General features: G+C 57.9%; 1 protein-coding gene across 6 annotated transcripts in view; it reads right to left on the bottom strand.

Annotated features, from left to right (window-relative positions):
* The window catches only part of LOC140119730 (sperm-associated antigen 17-like), a 214,173-nt gene that overhangs the window by 17,256 nt on the left and 183,612 nt on the right, over positions 1-13,305 (bottom strand). For 4 of the 6 annotated variants that reach the window (XM_072139080.1, XM_072139081.1, XM_072139083.1 and 1 more), the window contains one exon: positions 54-171. The exons of the other annotated variants lie outside the window; for them this stretch is intronic. In XM_072139080.1, the coding sequence (XP_071995181.1) occupies positions 54-171 (118 nt within the window). The remainder of the gene's footprint in view (positions 1-53; positions 172-13,305) is intronic. 6 annotated transcript variants of the gene reach the window in all.

Genomic DNA, 13,305 nt, shown 5'->3' with positions numbered 1-13,305 from the left:
TGTGACATCACAGATCTGCTCTGGCTCTGAATGGTTGTTCCAGTCTCCACCACCTGACTCCTGATCCTCCATGCTGATGGGCAGCTCCTCCTCTGGCTCCTCCTCTGTCTCCTCCTTCTTGGATCTAGGGATTTGCGGCAGGTCTTGGGAGAGAAGATCCAAATCTGGAGCCTGGTGGAAAACATGGATTTGGGATGGCAGAGTGAGAGGCCATATCCAGAAGTTTTCCGCTTGTACTAGTCAGCCATGAGACAGTCAAGACGGGCGAGATGGCCACGAGATGGGCGAGGCCTGTAGACTGGTGAGGCTGCCAGGAGGCTGGTGCAGGGGCCTGGAGACTGGTGAGGGGGCCTGGAGACTGGTGAAAGAGCAAGGAGACAGGTTTGGTGGCCTTGAGACTGGTGAGGAAGCCAGGAGACTGGTGAGGCGGCCTGGAGACTGGTGAGGCGGCCTGGAGACTGGTGAGGCGGCCTGGAGACTGGTGAGGCGGCCTGGAGACTGGTGAGGTGGCCACGAGATGGGCGTGGCCTGGAGACTGGTGAGGCTGCCTGGAGACTAATGTGGGGGCCTGGAGACTGGTGAGGGGGCCTGGAGACTGGTGAAAGAGCAAGGAGACAGGTTTGGTGGCCTTGAGACTGGTGAGGGAGCCAGGAGACTGGTGAGGCGGCCTGGAGACTGGTGAGGCGGCCTGGAGACTGGTGAGGTGGCCACGAGATGGGCGTGGCCTGGAGACTGGTGAGGCTGCCTGGAGACTAATGTGGGGGCCTGGAGACCGGTGAGGGGACCTGGAGACTGGTGAAAGAGCAAGGAGACAGGTTTGGTGGCCTTGAGACTGGTGAGGGAGCCAGGAGACTGGTGAGGCGGCCTGGAGACTGGTGAAGCGGCCTGGAGACTGGTGAGGTGGCCACGAGATGGGCGTGGCCTGGAGACTGGTGAGGCTGCCTGGAGACTAATGTGGGGGCCTGGAGACCGGTGAGGGGACCTGGAGACTGGTGAAAGAGCAAGGAGACAGGTTTGGTGGCCTTGAGACTGGTGAGGGAGCCAGGAGACTGGTGAGGCGGCCTGGAGACTGGTGAGGCGGCCTGGAGACTGGTGAGGCGGCCTGGAGACTGGTGAGGTGGCCACGAGATGGGCGTGGCCTGGAGACTGTTGAGGCTGCCTGGAGACTAATGTGGGGGGCCTGGAGACCGGTGAGGGGACCTGGAGACTGGTGAAAGAGCAAGGAGACAGGTTTGGTGGCCTGGAGACTTGTGAAGCGGCCTGGAGACTAATGAGGCGAGGTGGAGACTAATGAGACACCTGGAGACTAATGAGGAGGCCTGAAAACTAATGAGGGGGCCTGGAGACTGTTGAGGGAGGCATAAAACTGGTGGGGGGTCCTGGAGACTAATGAGGGAACTAGGAGAATAGTTTGGTGGCATGGAGACTGGTAAAGGAGCCAGGAGACTGGTGAGGGAAGCAGTAGACTGGTGAAGGGGGCCTCGAGACTAGAGAGAGAGCCAGGAGACTGGTGAGGTGGCGTGAAGAATAATGAGCGAACCAGGAGACTGAGGAGAAGACCTGGAGACTAATGAAGGGGCCTAGAGACTAATGTGGGGGCCTGGAGTCTAATGAGGCGGCATGGAGACTAATGAAGCTTGGAGACTGTGAAGGGGGCTTGGAGACTGGTGAGTGAGCCTGGAGACTGGGGAGGCGGCTTGGAACTGGGGAAGCGGCTTGGAGACTGTGAAGGGGGCTTGGAGACTGGGGAGGTGGCCTGGAGACTGGGGAGGCGGCCTAGAGACTGGGGAGGCTGCCTGGAGACAGGCTAGGGAGCCAAGAGACTGGTGAGGGAGTCAGGAGACTGAAAGGGGTCCCAGAGACTAATGAGGGGACCCGTAGACTAATGAGGGAACCTAGGGACTGATGAGGGAGCCAGCTGACTGGTGAGAGGGCCTGGAGACTAATGATTGGGCCTAGAGGCTAATGAAAGGTCCTAGAGGCTAATGAGGGTGCCTAGAGTGTAAGGAGGGGACTAGAGGCTAATGAGGGGGCCTGGAGACTAATGAGGGCCCCTAAACTGTCTCCAGGGCCCCTCATTAATCTCCAGGCCCCCTAATTAGCCTCCAGGCCTCTAGGTGAATATTTTGGTGGCATGGAGACTGGTAAGGGGGCCAGGAGCTGGTGATGAGGCCTGAAGACTGGTAAGGGGGTCTGGAGACCAATGAGGGAGCGAGGAGAACGGCTTGATGGCTAGGAGACTGGTGAATGGGCCTGGAGACTGGGGAGGCGGCTTGGAACTGGGGAAGGGGCTTGGAGACTGTGAAGGGGGCTTGGAGACTGGGGAGGTGGCCTGGAGACTGGGGAGGCGGCCTAGAGACTGGGGAGGCTGCCTGGAGACAGGCTAGGGAGCCAAGAGACTGGTGAGGGAGTCAGGAGACTGAAAGGGGTCCCGGAGACTAATGAGGGGACCCGTAGACTAATGAGGGAACCTAGGGACTGATGAGGGAGCCAGCAGACTGGTGAGAGGGCCTGGAGACTAATGATTGGGCCTAGAGGCTAATGAAAGGTCCTAGAGGCTAATGAGAGGGCCTAGAGTGTAAGGAGGGGACTAGAGGCTAATGAGGGGGCCTGGAGACTAATGAGGGCCTATGAGACTATCACCTGTCTCCAGGGCCCATCACCTGTTTCCAGGGCCCCTCATTAATCTCCAGGCCCCCTAATTATCCTCCAGGTCTCTAGGAGAATAGTTTGGTGGCATGGAGACTGGTAAGCGAGCTAGGGGACTGGTGATGGGGCCTGGAGACTGGTGAGGGAGCCAGTAGACTGGTGAAGGGGGCCTGGAGACTAATGGGAGAGCCAGGAGACGGATGAGGGGACCTGGAGTTTACTGAGGGGGCCTGGAGACTAATGAGGGCCCATCACCTGTCTTCAGGGCCCCTAACCTGGCTTCAGGAGAATAGTTTGGTGGCAAGGAGACTGGTAAGGGAGCCAGGAGACTGGTGAGAGGGCCTGGAGAATAATCATTGGGCCTAGAGGCTAATGAAAGGTCCTAGAGGCTAATGAGGGGGTTTGGAGACTAATGAAGGCCCATCACCTGTTTCCAGGGCCCCTCATTGATCTCTGGTGAGGGAGCCAGTAGACTGGTGAAGGGGGCCTGGAGACTAATGGGAGAGCCAGGAGACTGGTGAGGTGGCCTGGAGAATAATGAGAGAACCAGGAGACTAATGAGGGAGCCTGGAGACTAATGATGCGGCCTGGAGACTAATGATGCGGCCTGGAGACTAATGATGCGGCCTGGAGACTAATGATGCGGCCTGGAGACTAATGATGCGGCCTGGAGACTGGTGAAGGGGGCCTGGAGACTAATTAAGGAGCCAGGAGACTGGTGAGGGAGCTAGGAGACTGGTGAGGTGGCCTGGAGACTACTAAGGGAGCCAGGAGACTAACTAGGGGGCCTGGAGACTAATGAGGGGGCCTGGAGACTAATGAGAGAGCGAGGAGACCGGCTTGGTGGCCTAGAGACTGGGGAGGGGGCCTGGAGACTGGGGAGCGGGCCTGGAGACTGGCTAGGGAGCCAGGAGACTGGTGAGAGGGCCTGGAGACTAATATGGTGACTTGGAGTCTAATGACGGGGCCTATAGACTGGTGAGGGGGCCTGGAGACTAATGAAAGAGTGAGGAGACCGGCTTGGTGGCCTAGAGACTGGGGAGCAGGCTTGAAGACTGTGGGGCAGGCCTGGAGACTACGGAGGCGTCCAGGAGACTGGGGAGACGGGCTGGAGACTGGTTTAGTGTCCTGAAAACTGGGGAGGCGGCCTGGAGACTGATGAGGGTGCCTGGAGACTAATGAGAGAGCCAGGAGACTGGTGAGGGGACCTGGAGACTAGTGAGGAGGCCTGGAGACTAATGAGAGGGCCTGGAGACTAATGAGAGGACCTGGAGACTAATGAGAAGGCCTGAAGACTAATTAGGTGGCCTGGAGACAAATGAGGGAGCTAGAAGATTGGTTTGGTAGCCTGGAGTCTGGTGAGGGAGCCAGGAGACTGGTAAGGGTGCCTGGAGACTAATGAGCGGGACAGGAGACTAATGAGAAGACCTGGAGACTAATGAGGGGGCCTGGAGACTAACTAGGGGGCCGGGAGACTAATGAGGGGGCCTGGAGACTGGTGTTTGGGCAAGGAGACTGGTGAGGAAGCCCTGGAGACTGGTGAGGGAGCCCTGGAGACTGGTGAGGGAGCCCTGGAGACTGGTGAGGGAGCCCTGAAGACTGGTGAGGAGGCCTGGAGACTACTTAGGGGGCCTGGAGACGAATGAGGTGGCCTGGAAACTGGCTTTGTGGCCTGGAGACTGGGGAGGGAGCCTGGAGACTAATGAGGGGGCCTGGAGACTAATGAGAGGGCCTGGAGACTAATGAGAGGACCTGGAGACTAATGAGAAGGCCTGAAGACTAAATTAGGTGGCCTGGAGACAAATGAGGGAGCTAGAAGATTGGTTTGGTGGCCTGGAGTCTGGTGAGGGAGCCAGGAGACTAATGAGCGGGACAGGAGACTAATGAGAAGACCTGGAGACTAATGAGAGGGCCTGTAGACTAATGAGGGGGCCTGTAGACTAACTAGGGGGCCGGGAGACTAATGAGGGGGCCTGGAGACTGGTGTTTGGGCAAGGAGACTGGTGTTTGGGCAAGGAGACTGGTGAGGGAGCCCTGGAGACTGGTGAGGAGGCCTGGAGACTGGTGAGGAGGCCTGGAGACGAATGAGGTAAACCTGGATACTGGCTTTGTGGCCTGGAGACTGGGGAGGGAGCCTGGAGACTGGGGAGAGGGCCTGGAAACTGGGGAGGCGGCCTGGAGACTGGGGAGATGGCCTGGAGACTGGGGAGATGGCCTGGAGACTGGGGAGACGGCCTGGAGACTGGCTAGGGAGCTAAGAGATTGGTTTGGTGGCCTGGAGACTGGTGAGGGTGCCCTGGAGACTGGTGAGGGAGCCCTGGAGACTGGTGAGGGAGCCCTGGAGACTGGTGAGGGAGCCCTGGAGACTGGTGAGGGAGCGCTGGAGACTGGTGAGGGTGCGCTGGAGACTGGTGAGGAGGCCTGGAGACTAGTGAGGAGGCCTGGAGACTAGTGAGGAGGCCTGGAGACTAGTGAGGAGGCATGGAGACTAATGAGGGGGCCTGGAGACTAATGAGAGAGCGAAGGAGACTGGCTTGGTTGCCTGGAGACTGGGGAGCAGGCCTGGAGACTGGGAAGGAGGCCTGCCTGAGGAGGCAGACTGGAGACTGGCTAAGGAGCTAGGAGACTGGTGAGAGGGCCTGGGGACTAATGTGGTGGCCTGGAGAATGGTTTGCTGGCCTATAGACTGGTGAGGGAGCCAGGAGACTGGTGAGGGGGCCTGGAAACTAATGTGGCGGCCTAGAGACTAGGGAGGCGGCCTGGAGACTGGTTTAATGGCCTGAAAACTTTGGAGGCGCTCTGGAGACTAATGAGGGGGCCTGGAGACTAATGAGAGGGCCTGGAGACTAATGGGGGGGGCCTGGAGACTAATGAGGGGGCCTGGAGACTATTTAGGGGGCCTGGAGACTAATGCGGGAGCTAGAAGATTGGTTTAGTGGCCTGGATACTGGTAAGGGAGCCAGGAGTCTAATGAGGGGGCCTGGAGACTAAAGAGAGGGCCTGAAGACTAAAGAGGGAGCCTGGAGACTAATGAGGGGACCTAGAGACTAATGAGAAGAGCTGGAGACTAATGAGGGAGCCTGGAGACTAATGAGGTTGCCTGGAGACTAATGAGGGGGCCTAGAGACTAATAAGGGGGCCTGGAGACTAATAAGGGGACCTGGAGACTAATAAGGGGGCGTGGAGACTAATAAGGGGGCCTGGAGACTAATAAGGGGGCCTGGAGACTGGTGAGGGATCCCTGCAGACTGTTGAGGAAGCCTGGAGAATACTGAGGGTGCCTGATGACTACTGAGGGGGCCTGGAGACTAATGAGGGGGCCTGGAGACTAATGAGGGGGCCTGGAGACTAATGAGGGGGCCTGGAGACTAATGAGGTGGCCTGGAGACTAATGAGGTAGCCTGGAGACTGGCTTGGTGGCCTGGAGACTGGTGAGGGGGCATGGAGACTAATGACGGGGCCTAGCGACTAGTTTGCTGGCCTATAGACTACTGAGGGAGCCAGGAGATTGGTGAGGGTGTGTGAAAACTAATGTGGCAACCTAGAGACTAGGGAGGTGGCCTAGAGACTGGGGAGGCGGTCTGGAGACTGGATTGGTAGCCTGAAAACTGGGTAGGCGGTCTGGAGACTAATGAGGGGCCTGGAGACTAATGAGGTGGCCTGGAGACTAATGAGGTGGCCTGGAGACTAATGAGGTGGCCTGGAGACTAATGAGTTGGCCTGGAGACTAATGAGTTGGCCTGAAGACTAATGAGTTGGCCTGGAGACTAATGAGTTGGCCTGGAGACTAAGGAGTTGGCCTGGAGACTGGTGAGGGGGCCTGGAGACTGATGTGGTGGCCTGGAGACTAATGACGGGGCCTGGAGACTGGTTTGCTAGTCTATTGACTGGTGAGGGAGCCTGGAGACAGGGCAGACGGCCTGGAGACTGTACAGATGGCCTGGAGACTGGACAGACGGCCTGGAGACTGGCTAGGAAGCCAAGAGACTGGTGAGAGGACCTGGAGACTAATCTGGTGGCCTGGAGACTAATGACGGGGCCTGGAGACTAATATCGGGGCCTTGCGACTAATGATGGGGCCAGGAGACCAATGACGGGGCCTGGAGACCAATGACGGGGCCTGGAGACCAATGACGGGGCCTGGTGAGGGAGCCCTGGAGACTGGTGAGGGAGCCTGGAGACTGTTGAGGCGGCCTGGAGACTAATGAGGGGGCCTGGAGACTAATGAGCAAACTAGGAGACTGGTTTGGTGGCCTGGAGACTGGTGAGGGAGCCAGGAGACTGGTAAGGGGGCCTGGAGACTGGTAAGGGGGACTGGAGACTAACGACGGGGACTGGAGACTATTGAGAAGACCTGGAGACTAATGAGGGAACCTGGAGATTAATGAGGAGGCCTGGAGACTAATGAGGGGGCCTGGAGACTAATGAGAAGACCTGGAGACTAATGAGGGGGCCAGGAGACTGGTGAAGTGGCCTGGAGACTGGTGAGGGGGCCTGGAGACTAATTAGGGGGCCTGGAGACTAATTAGGAAGCTAGAAGATTGGTTTGGTGGCCTGGAGACTGGTAAGGGAGCCAGGAGACTGGTGAGGGTGCCTGAAGACTAATGAGCGGGACTGGAGACTAATGAGAAAACCTTGAGACTAATGAGGGGGCCTGGAGACTAACGAGGGAGACTGGAGACTAGAGAGAGGGCCTGAAGACTAAAGAGGGGGCCTGGAGACTAATGAGAAGACCTGGAGACTAATCAGAAGGCCTGGAGACTAATGAGGGGGTCGGGAGACTAATAAGGGGGCCTGAAGACTAATGAGGGGGCCTGGAGACTAATGAGGGGGTCTGGAGACTAATGAGGGGGTCGGGAGACTAATAAGGGGACCTGGAGACTAATGAGGGGGCCTGGAGACTAATGAGGGGGTCTGGAGATTGGTTATTGGTCCAGGAGACTGGTGAGGGAGCCCTGGAGACTGGTTAAGGAGCCCTGGAGATTAATGAGGTGGCCTGGAGACTGGTGAGGGGGCCTAGAGACTAATGTGGTGGCCTGTAGACTGGTTTGCTGGTCTATAGACTGGTCCCAGGCCCCCTAATTAGCCTCCAGGCCTCTAGGTGAATATTTTGGTGGCATGGAGACTGGTAAGGGAGCCAGGAGACTGGTGAGGGGGCCAGGAGCTGGTGATGAGGCCTGAAGACTGGTAAGGGGGTCTGGAGACCAATGAGGGAGCGAGGAGAACGGCTTGATGGCTAGGAGACTGGTGAATGGGCCTGGAGACTGGGGAGGCGGCTTGGAACTGGGGAAGGGGCTTGGAGACTGTGAAGGGGGCTTGGAGACTGGGGAGGTGGCCTGGAGACTGGGGAGGCGGCCTAGAGACTGGGGAGGCTGCCTGGAGACAGGCTAGGGAGCCAAGAGACTGGTGAGGGAGTCAGGAGACTGAAAGGGGTCCCGGAGACTAATGAGGGGACCCGTAGACTAATGAGGGAACCTAGGGACTGATGAGGGAGCCAGCAGACTGGTGAGAGGGCCTGGAGACTAATGATTGGGCCTAGAGGCTAATGAAAGGTCCTAGAGGCTAATGAGAGGGCCTAGAGTGTAAGGAGGGGACTAGAGGCTAATGAGGGGGCCTGGAGACTAATGAGGGCCTATGAGACTATCACCTGTCTCCAGGGCCCATCACCTGTTTCCAGGGCCCCTCATTAATCTCCAGGCCCCCTAATTATCCTCCAGGTCTCTAGGAGAATAGTTTGGTGGCATGGAGACTGGTAAGCGAGCTAGGGGACTGGTGATGGGGCCTGGAGACTGGTGAGGGAGCCAGTAGACTGGTGAAGGGGGCCTGGAGACTAATGGGAGAGCCAGGAGACGGATGAGGGGACCTGGAGTTTACTGAGGGGGCCTGGAGACTAATGAGGGCCCATCACCTGTCTTCAGGGCCCCTAACCTGGCTTCAGGAGAATAGTTTGGTGGCAAGGAGACTGGTAAGGGAGCCAGGAGACTGGTGAGAGGGCCTGGAGAATAATCATTGGGCCTAGAGGCTAATGAAAGGTCCTAGAGGCTAATGAGGGGGTTTGGAGACTAATGAAGGCCCATCACCTGTTTCCAGGGCCCCTCATTGATCTCTGGTGAGGGAGCCAGTAGACTGGTGAAGGGGGCCTGGAGACTAATGGGAGAGCCAGGAGACTGGTGAGGTGGCCTGGAGAATAATGAGAGAACCAGGAGACTAATGAGGGAGCCTGGAGACTAATGATGCGGCCTGGAGACTAATGATGCGGCCTGGAGACTAATGATGCGGCCTGGAGACTAATGATGCGGCCTGGAGACTAATGATGCGGCCTGGAGACTGGTGAAGGGGGCCTGGAGACTAATTAAGGAGCCAGGAGACTGGTGAGGGAGCTAGGAGACTGGTGAGGTGGCCTGGAGACTACTAAGGGAGCCAGGAGACTAACTAGGGGGCCTGGAGACTAATGAGGGGGCCTGGAGACTAATGAGAGAGCGAGGAGACCGGCTTGGTGGCCTGGAGACTGGGGAGGGGGCCTGGAGACTGGGGAGCGGGCCTGGAGACTGGCTAGGGAGCCAGGAGACTGGTGAGAGGGCCTGGAGACTAATATGGTGACTTGGAGTCTAATGACGGGGCCTATAGACTGGTGAGGGGGCCTGGAGACTAATGAAAGAGTGAGGAGACCGGCTTGGTGGCCTAGAGACTGGGGAGCAGGCTTGAAGACTGTGGGGCAGGCCTGGAGACTACGGAGGCGTCCAGGAGACTGGGGAGACGGGCTGGAGACTGGTTTAGTGTCCTGAAAACTGGGGAGGCGGCCTGGAGACTGATGAGGGTGCCTGGAGACTAATGAGAGAGCCAGGAGACTGGTGAGGGGACCTGGAGACTAGTGAGGAGGCCTGGAGACTAATGAGAGGGCCTGGAGACTAATGAGAGGACCTGGAGACTAATGAGAAGGCCTGAAGACTAATTAGGTGGCCTGGAGACAAATGAGGGAGCTAGAAGATTGGTTTGGTAGCCTGGAGTCTGGTGAGGGAGCCAGGAGACTGGTAAGGGTGCCTGGAGACTAATGAGCGGGACAGGAGACTAATGAGAAGACCTGGAGACTAATGAGGGGGCCTGGAGACTAACTAGGGGGCCGGGAGACTAATGAGGGGGCCTGGAGACTGGTGTTTGGGCAAGGAGACTGGTGAGGAAGCCCTGGAGACTGGTGAGGGAGCCCTGGAGACTGGTGAGGGAGCCCTGGAGACTGGTGAGGGAGCCCTGAAGACTGGTGAGGAGGCCTGGAGACTACTTAGGGGGCCTGGAGACGAATGAGGTGGCCTGGAAACTGGCTTTGTGGCCTGGAGACTGGGGAGGGAGCCTGGAGACTAATGAGGGGGCCTGGAGACTAATGAGAGGGCCTGGAGACTAATGAGAGGACCTGGAGACTAATGAGAAGGCCTGAAGACTAAATTAGGTGGCCTGGAGACAAATGAGGGAGCTAGAAGATTGGTTTGGTGGCCTGGAGTCTGGTGAGGGAGCCAGGAGACTAATGAGCGGGACAGGAGACTAATGAGAAGACCTGGAGACTAATGAGAGGGCCTGTAGACTAATGAGGGGGCCTGTAGACTAACTAGGGGGCCGGGAGACTAATGAGGGGGCCTGGAGACTGGTGTTTGGGCAAGGAGACTGGTGTTTGGGCAAGGAGACTGGTGAGGGAGCCCTGGAGACTGGTGAGGAGGCCTGGAGACTGGTGAGGAGGCCTGGAGACGAATGAGGTAAACCTGGATACTGGCTTTGTGGCCTGGAGACTGGGGAGGGAGCCTGGAGACTGGGGAGAGGGCCTGGAAACTGGGGAGGCGGCCTGGAGACTGGGGAGATGGCCTGGAGACTGGGGAGATGGCCTGGAGACTGGGGAGACGGCCTGGAGACTGGCTAGGGAGCTAAGAGATTGGTTTGGTGGCCTGGAGACTGGTGAGGGTGCCCTGGAGACTGGTGAGGGAGCCCTGGAGACTGGTGAGGGAGCCCTGGAGACTGGTGAGGGAGCCCTGGAGACTGGTGAGGGAGCGCTGGAGACTGGTGAGGGTGCGCTGGAGACTGGTGAGGAGGCCTGGAGACTAGTGAGGAGGCCTGGAGACTAGTGAGGAGGCCTGGAGACTAATGAGGAGGCATGGAGACTAATGAGGGGGCCTGGAGACTAATGAGAGAGCGAAGGAGACTGGCTTGGTTGCCTGGAGACTGGGGAGCAGGCCTGGAGACTGGGAAGGAGGCCTGCCTGAGGAGGCAGACTGGAGACTGGCTAAGGAGCTAGGAGACTGGTGAGAGGGCCTGGGGACTAATGTGGTGGCCTGGAGAATGGTTTGCTGGCCTATAGACTGGTGAGGGAGCCAGGAGACTGGTGAGGGGGCCTGGAAACTAATGTGGCGGCCTAGAGACTAGGGAGGCGGCCTGGAGACTGGTTTAATGGCCTGAAAACTTTGGAGGCGCTCTGGAGACTAATGAGGGGGCCTGGAGACTAATGAGAGGGCCTGGAGACTAATGGGGGGGGCCTGGAGACTAATGAGGGGGCCTGGAGACTATTTAGGGGGCCTGGAGACTAATGCGGGAGCTAGAAGATTGGTTTAGTGGCCTGGATACTGGTAAGGGAGCCAGGAGTCTAATGAGGGGGCCTGGAGACTAAAGAGAGGGCCTGAAGACTAAAGAGGGAGCCTGGAGACTAATGAGGGGACCTAGAGACTAATGAGAAGAGCTGGAGACTAATGAGGGAGCCTGGAGACTAATGAGGTTGCCTGGAGACTAATGAGGGGGCCTAGAGACTAATAAGGGGGCCTGGAGACTAATAAGGGGACCTGGAGACTAATAAGGGGGCGTGGAGACTAATAAGGGGGCCTGGAGACTAATAAGGGGGCCTGGAGACTGGTGAGGGATCCCTGCAGACTGTTGAGGAAGCCTGGAGAATACTGAGGGTGCCTGATGACTACTGAGGGGGCCTGGAGACTAATGAGGGGGCCTGGAGACTAATGAGGGGGCCTGGAGACTAATGAGGGGGCCTGGAGACTAATGAGGTGGCCTGGAGACTAATGAGGTAGCCTGGAGACTGGCTTGGTGGCCTGGAGACTGGTGAGGGGGCATGGAGACTAATGACGGGGCCTAGCGACTAGTTTGCTGGCCTATAGACTACTGAGGGAGCCAGGAGATTGGTGAGGGTGTGTGAAAACTAATGTGGCAACCTAGAGACTAGGGAGGTGGCCTGGAGACTGGGGAGGCGGTCTGGAGACTGGATTGGTAGCCTGAAAACTGGGTAGGCGGTCTGGAGACTAATGAGGGGCCTGGAGACTAATGAGGTGGCCTGGAGACTAATGAGGTGGCCTGGAGACTAATGAGGTGGCCTGGAGACTAATGAGTTGGCCTGGAGACTAATGAGTTGGCCTGAAGACTAATGAGTTGGCCTGGAGACTAATGAGTTGGCCTGGAGACTAAGGAGTTGGCCTGGAGACTGGTGAGGGGGCCTGGAGACTGATGTGGTGGCCTGGAGACTAATGACGGGGCCTGGAGACTGGTTTGCTAGTCTATTGACTGGTGAGGGAGCCTGGAGACAGGGCAGACGGCCTGGAGACTGTACAGATGGCCTGGAGACTGGACAGACGGCCTGGAGACTGGCTAGGAAGCCAAGAGACTGGTGAGAGGACCTGGAGACTAATCTGGTGGCCTGGAGACTAATGACGGGGCCTGGAGACTAATATCGGGGCCTTGCGACTAATGATGGGGCCAGGAGACCAATGACGGGGCCTGGAGACCAATGACGGGGCCTGGAGACCAATGACGGGGCCTGGTGAGGGAGCCCTGGAGACTGGTGAGGGAGCCTGGAGACTGTTGAGGCGGCCTGGAGACTAATGAGGGGGCCTGGAGACTAATGAGCAAACTAGGAGACTGGTTTGGTGGCCTGGAGACTGGTGAGGGAGCCAGGAGACTGGTAAGGGGGCCTGGAGACTGGTAAGGGGGACTGGAGACTAACGACGGGGACTGGAGACTATTGAGAAGACCTGGAGACTAATGAGGGAACCTGGAGATTAATGAGGAGGCCTGGAGACTAATGAGGGGGCCTGGAGACTAATGAGAAGACCTGGAGACTAATGAGGGGGCCAGGAGACTGGTGAAGTGGCCTGGAGACTGGTGAGGGGGCCTGGAGACTAATTAGGGGGCCTGGAGACTAATTAGGAAGCTAGAAGATTGGTTTGGTGGCCTGGAGACTGGTAAGGGAGCCAGGAGACTGGTGAGGGTGCCTGAAGACTAATGAGCGGGACTGGAGACTAATGAGAAAACCTTGAGACTAATGAGGGGGCCTGGAGACTAACGAGGGAGACTGGAGACTAGAGAGAGGGCCTGAAGACTAAAGAGGGGGCCTGGAGACTAATGAGAAGACCTGGAGACTAATCAGAAGGCCTGGAGACTAATGAGGGGGTCGGGAGACTAATAAGGGGGCCTGAAGACTAATGAGGGGGCCTGGAGACTAATGAGGGGGTCTGGAGACTAATGAGGGGGTCGGGAGACTAATAAGGGGGCCTGGAGACTAATGAGGGGGCCTGGAGACTAATGAGGGGGTCTGGAGATTGGTTATTGGTCCAGGAGACTGGTGAGGGAGCCCTGGAGACTGGTTAAGGAGCCCTGGAGATTAATGAGGTGGCCTGGAGA

This window comes from Engystomops pustulosus, chromosome 2 (assembly GCF_040894005.1).
Source record: "Engystomops pustulosus chromosome 2, aEngPut4.maternal, whole genome shotgun sequence".
Taxonomy (NCBI): Eukaryota; Metazoa; Chordata; class Amphibia; order Anura; family Leptodactylidae; genus Engystomops; species Engystomops pustulosus.
This window is presented reverse-complemented; position numbering and strand designations above follow the sequence as displayed.